This window comes from Poecilia reticulata, unplaced genomic scaffold (genome assembly GCF_000633615.1).
Source record: "Poecilia reticulata strain Guanapo unplaced genomic scaffold, Guppy_female_1.0+MT scaffold_255, whole genome shotgun sequence".
Classification (NCBI taxonomy): domain Eukaryota; kingdom Metazoa; phylum Chordata; class Actinopteri; order Cyprinodontiformes; family Poeciliidae; genus Poecilia; species Poecilia reticulata.
In genome coordinates this window covers 67,377-73,651 of record NW_007615039.1, presented here as the reverse complement: position 1 = coordinate 73,651, position 6,275 = coordinate 67,377, and the positions used below count along the sequence as shown (strand labels likewise).

The window sequence follows — 6,275 nt, the reverse complement described above, 5'->3', positions numbered from 1 at the left end:
GATATACAGACGACTTCATAAGTTCAGACGGTTAAATATGTTTAATTAAAAAGAAAACAACAATCAAAACTGCAAATCCCCTAAACTAAAAGATAATGTTCAGACATAATCTTCTACACAAAAATATTCAAGAATAATTTACAGAAAGAAGGAGGACACAATAGATATGAACAAGAAAATATAAGAACAAATATATGAACATCAACCTGTGGAGGGACTTTGTGAAACAGTATAAATAAATATATTTATATAATAAGATCAAAGTTATATAAATATATAACTATTTTAAATATGGAGGAAATAAGGAAACTAAAATAATATGGCATAGTTTTAGATTATATATACATGTTTTAAATCGAAAAATAAAAACAGTGTAAATTTCTTCTCACTCCGTTTTGAACAAATTCAGTGGCTAAAATTATTGATTCTTAAGCTGCAAAACCATTTTTTCTGCATACATGTTTAATAAATGTGTTCCTACTTCTTTAAATTKATTTGTTCAAAATACTGAAATTCACTTTCWCTGCATCAACATATAAACTGTAACAGCTGGAGAAACCAAACTCAGGTCAACTGGAGCAGTGACCCCAACCTGGACCTCAGAGCCCTGCAGCTTTAGGACATAAATGATTCAGTGATTAAAACCCTGTAGAACCTGATGGCCTGCAGAGGAAATAATACAATTATTACAATCATTAGAGCTGAAGGTCACATTTAAAACATGGAGGATGTTGGACCCAGAGGATGAAGGTTGGAGATCTGAACTGGAACAACCACAAGCCTCACTGTGGGATTGGTGATCTGTTCATCTTCTGCTTCTTTAAATAAAGATGAAGAATCAAACCAATAATCAGTGCAGCGATCATGACGGCTACAATAGCCACTCCAAAATGGTGACGGCTGCTTCCATCTTCTTTTCTTCCCTCCTTGTTTTCTGTAAAACAGAATCAGAGCTGAAGGTCAGAATCCATTTCTCTTCACCTGCTGCTCTCAGACCAGCTGCTTTCTGCAGCAGCTTTACAAACACAAACATCTGGGCTGACAGGTTCACTGCAGAACCAGAACCACATCTGGCCTTAAAGGGATATTCCCCCTTATTTTAGCCATAGAGACTCTGGAGACATTTTACCTTTAAGAAGATTCACTGATTGAACATTAAACCACTTTATGCAGCTTCCTTCTTTCACTGGAACATAGAAACCATGAAAACTCACCAGTAGGAGGCGCCACATCCAGGAATACGACCCCGATGGGGTCAGAGGTCAAAGTGCGTCTCTTCCTGCCGGTTGCTTCTCTCTGGAAACCTCGACACTCGTATGTTCCCGTGTCGTTGGTCGTCACGTTGCTCAGAAGCAAAGACACGTCTCCGTCCTCCATCCGTCTGTCCTGCAGCTCCACCCGCTTCCTAAAAGATGGATGCTGGTTCTCTGGGTCCRGCTGCTGGTCTCTGAACAGGAGGACATATTCTGGTTCCAGGTCCAGTCGGGTCCACTTCACAACCACAGCAGGTTTGTTGTTGGGGAGTCGGCATGGCAGAGAGACGGTCTGTCCAGGAACAGCTGAGATCTGAACTACAGGACAGAGAAACAGAGCAGAAAGGTCAGAGGTCAGAGTGAACCGGTCCACTTCCAGCAGCAGCAGAGACCAAGGAGAGACACTGGACTCTGACCTGGACTGGATCTGGACCTTAAAACAAGAACTGTTGTTAGAATCAGAAATAAYCTGCTTCAAATGATCGAACCAGGATTCTTGTCATTTTCTGGTAAATATTTAGTTTTTCAAGCTTTGATCCAATATTTTATGATTTTAATCATCATAATGAATGAACACATGGAGAGTTAAGCTGTTTGAGTTTCTACTTCCTGTCCTGCTGACACTTTTATTTTACTCATGATGAGAACAGAAACATCAGGATTTACATTCAGTAACTTTCACTGCACATTTTTCACATAACAGGAACATTTCTGACTAAAGTCCAGTTCTTTACATGATGGTACCAGAATTTAACGACTAATTTGCAACAATTAAATGTGATACAGATTGAACCTTTATGCAGTAAAAAGAAAAAGATAAAAAGTTTGAAGTGAAATCTGTAAAAGTAAATGTTTAACTGGACTTATAATGATTCTCTCTTATCTAGAGGWGAAATATTGTTCATTTATAGATTAATTTGCCATCAGATCTTTGGGAGATAAATGGATAAAACATGTAATTCAAGCCCCATTCCAATGACATTAGGACAAAAAGAAGAACAAAATCAGAACAGCATTATTTCCAAATATTTTCAACCTTCAACTGATTTCACTACAAAGACAAGATATGTAATTTTCAAATGCATAAATTTTGTTTTTGCAAATATTCACTGATCTGAACTGGATTCCTGCAGCTCATTCCTAAGATATTTACCACTCAGTTACATAGAAARACTTTACTTCCCGTTTGTTGAAGTTCTTTGGGTGGAGATATTTTCCATTCTTGCTCTATGAACAACTTTAGTTGATAACTGTCTGATGTTTCCATTATTGTATTTTGCTCTTCAAACATGTGCAGGTCTGACTTGCAGACAAGCCAGTCCAAGTCCTGGGTTGTTCTACGAGGAAGTTATGGTGTTGTAACACGACCACAATGCAGCTTAGGATGCAGAACTGCCTAAGTGGTTGAATGTCAGCAATATTCAGTCCTGCTTTACAGCCTTACTGTTTACTTAGAGAGATTTATCCAGATTCCTTTTGACAATATTAAGGACTGCAGATGATAGAATCCCTAAATTCCTTGCAAATTCACATGGAGAAACGTTTTCCCTAAATTATGAGAATATTTGTTCAAGCAGCTCTTCACAAAGTTATGGACCTCGCCCCACCTTAAATGTTAATAATTGACTATTTGGGGGATTGTGACACGAACAAATATTTTCTCATCATTCCTAAACTTTCCCGTCTTTTCTTGTGCCTGATTTAACTTTTTTGGATCGTGTTGCAGGAATCAAATTCAAAATGAGATTATTTTCAAAAACACAGCAAAGTTTATCTGTCTGAACATCAAATGTCTTCTCTTTGTTGTGTATTACAGGTTTAAAAAGATTACAGAATCATATTTTTATTTTATTTTTGACTTATGCCATATCCAAATTTGAATTGGGGCTATACTCTTAACACAAAATGGCCCAATAAACATATTTTCTTTATAAATCTCATGCAGCTGTCATGATGYGTTTGGCAGTCAGATTCTGGGTAAAGTGAAGAAATGAGTTTAATGAYGTCCCAAATGGACACAAAGTCAKGAACCACAGGAGAGCAAAGAAACACGACCAAAAACTCAAACAATAACCTGACAAAGACGAGGCAGAGAGCAGGAGACACAGATGAGGTTAAAGACAGGAGGGATTAATCAGATCAGGGGCCTGACATGACAACACAGAGACTAAATAAACCAATAAACACACAAAAACAATATCATCAYAGCAGCTACTGATCAGTCTGCATAGCCACTAAACTGTCTACATGTCCAAATCTCTATTGCTATCAATCAGTTTTAGGTTAACTTACTTTATTTACTAATAAAGTAAGATATATGATTTACTTGCAAATCAAATAACAAAACATATCCATGGACACACACACTTTCAAAAGTAAAAAAAATAAATACAAATTTACATGTAACGGTGCTCAAGGCTCCGTCATTTTCTAAACAAAGTAGGAAAATCTAATCAACATAATCACTTTCACTGTAACTCTTATGCCTTTCGAGACTCAATTCTGACTTGTGTTTTCTTACCCGACCTTTTTTTTCCCTCTTTTCCTTTTGACAGAACGACCCTTTTACCCATCCGGCTTCAGGTCAATCATCCATTTATTCTCTTCTAATAAACCTCACATAAAACTTATAACGGGTAAACTTCATTTCTGCTATTATTATTTTCAGCGCTACGTTAAAAAACTCGACTCTGTTTTTAAATTGACAACTTTTAACTCCTAAACAAACATGATAACTTCAGGAATATTATTTCATTCAACCAGAATTTCATTCAGTATTTTTAGTTTCATTCAATAAATTAACGTTTAATTCCATACATTCTTAGCAATAACAATATAYCTGAAGCAAATGGAGACTAACCTGTATCTGTTAATGCAGATCCCAATATCAGGCAAAGAACCGCAACAATCAAGGCAGCGATCATGATGACAAATGTCTTTCAGATGGAGGATTAAAACCTGAGCCGCGGTGCAGAGCGATTTAAAGCCAGATAACTTCCTCGTCGATAAACCCGCCTTACCACACACGGATCATCACACCTTCCTCTGGACACCGTGTCGTATTTCAACACCATACAGTCGTTTAACAGTAGGGGGCGCCATCACAACAGTAGCAACAGATTCACCAGACATTAAATCCACAGCGTCATGACTTTCTTTTACTAACGAACAAATATGTCACTTTTTTTAGGCGACTTTACTACATTGTATATCGATGTGTGAATTAGAGAAACGTTGTAATAAGATATAATTTACCAACATAATTTTATTCCTTATTTCCTCCTGGAACAGACCAAGCTGATTAAATTGTTTTTTTCTTTTATAAAAAATACATGAAATATAGAACCTGAAGGTAAAAATCAACACAGTCGCTAATAGTTATTTAAAACGCCTGATGTGTTCATTAAATTTGTTACAGAGGAAAAACAGAGAACTCACCTCGATTTGAGCTGAAGCTTCTGAGGCAGAAACACAAACAGGTTTCTGTTCCTACTGCTTAAAGCCACACCTCACATTGCTATTGCAGGATGTTTAGTGCAGAAAAACGGCTCATTCAGTTCATGCTGAACGTGTCTCACTGTGGGTATGATAAACAATGTTTCCTAACTACAAAAGCTGAACATCTTTACAGTTTTTCCTGACAGCTTTCATGCAGTTATCAACTCAAACTCAACATTTTACCACACAAACTCATATAATGGCCAAAGTTTGCTAAAGGCACCAACTGCACCAAATCATTTAAACAAATATTTCCTCCAAAAAGAAAAGTTTACAACCAGGAGAGTGAAATCTTCTAATTAATCATTAAACTACAGAAACATTTTCATTGCTTGACAGTGAAGACTGGACGTTTTCTAGTTGTAGCAAACTGGACAGAGAATTAAGCCATAAAAGTTCATTAAGGAGCAGAGGGTAGAAACAGCATTCATACATTCAGGCCCTTCTGATGATCTTAGTGTCCTTTAACTTCAGGATTGAAACATAGAAAAAAAAATCACAATTCATTTGACTTTTTATTTAATTCTTAATTAGTTAGCATTTTTGATCCAACAAGTCAGAATTTACAGTTTGATTTAGTGATTATATTTGTATAAAAGAAAACAATCCCCATCATTTCTGTACTTCAGGGAAAAGCAATTTAACAATTTAACAAAACTCACATTCATCAGAAACAACCAGACAGACCTTCACAGTCTGGTGTCACTGAGGCTTTGAGGAAACTGTAACATGACTGTTTCCTCCCTCTCTCTGGTAGCTCTCTTCAAACATGACGGTTCACGTTGGCTGTAACATCCACTCACTAAAACAAGCAAAGATTTTATCTCTCAAAAGTAAAATTTCCTGTCAACAGCTTCTATGGCAAACACTGAGACCACCAGCAGTTTATGGAGTAACGTGAAAAGGGGCAAGAAAAACAGCAAATTTCTCCTTTCTTGTTAAAGCTTAGGTAAATGACCTTTAATTTCCTAATGTGAGAGATTCTGCACTACATGCATAAAAAAGATTAAATACTAAATTTAATAATAGTAATAATCCCTCCTCTCATCCACCAGTACAGAAAATGGATGTTTCATACACAGGGAGAAAGGAGGCAAAAAAATTCAGAAATTTTTATTCTTGATCCCTTGAAAATTTCACCAATGAGATAAATAAATATAGATTATAGATCAGATGTAAAAAGTCTGATCTGTGGATTGCTGCATGAAGGGAATCTGACCTGCTGACCTTAGTCCTCTGAGGACAGCATGTGTTATACTCAAGAGGTGTGCTCCTGCTGCTCAGAGGAAAACCATGCAGGAATTTAAAAACAGGACATGGATTTTAAAATGAATTTTGAAATGTCTCAGCAGCCTGTGGAGAGAAGATAAAACATATCCATGGACACACACACTTTCAAAAGTAAAGAAATAAATAAAAATGTAAATGTAACGGTGCTCAAGGCTCCACATGTCATTTTCTAAACAAAGTAGACACAAAATCTAATTAACATAATCACTTTCACTGTAACTCTTACGCCTTTCG

The 6,275-nt window shown here is 36.5% G+C and overlaps 1 protein-coding gene across 1 annotated transcript in view; it reads right to left on the bottom strand.

Annotated features, from left to right (window-relative positions):
* Nucleotides 1-324: 324 nt before the first annotated feature.
* The window catches only part of LOC103460541 (uncharacterized), a 31,411-nt gene continuing 25,460 nt past the window's right edge, over nucleotides 325-6,275 (bottom strand). The window contains exons 5-6 of the mRNA XM_017303375.1: nucleotides 1,215-1,686; nucleotides 325-934 (exon numbers count right to left, since the gene is read on the bottom strand). Of these exons, the coding sequence (XP_017158864.1) occupies nucleotides 783-934; nucleotides 1,215-1,686 (624 nt within the window). The 3' untranslated portion in view covers nucleotides 325-782. The remainder of the gene's footprint in view (nucleotides 935-1,214; nucleotides 1,687-6,275) is intronic.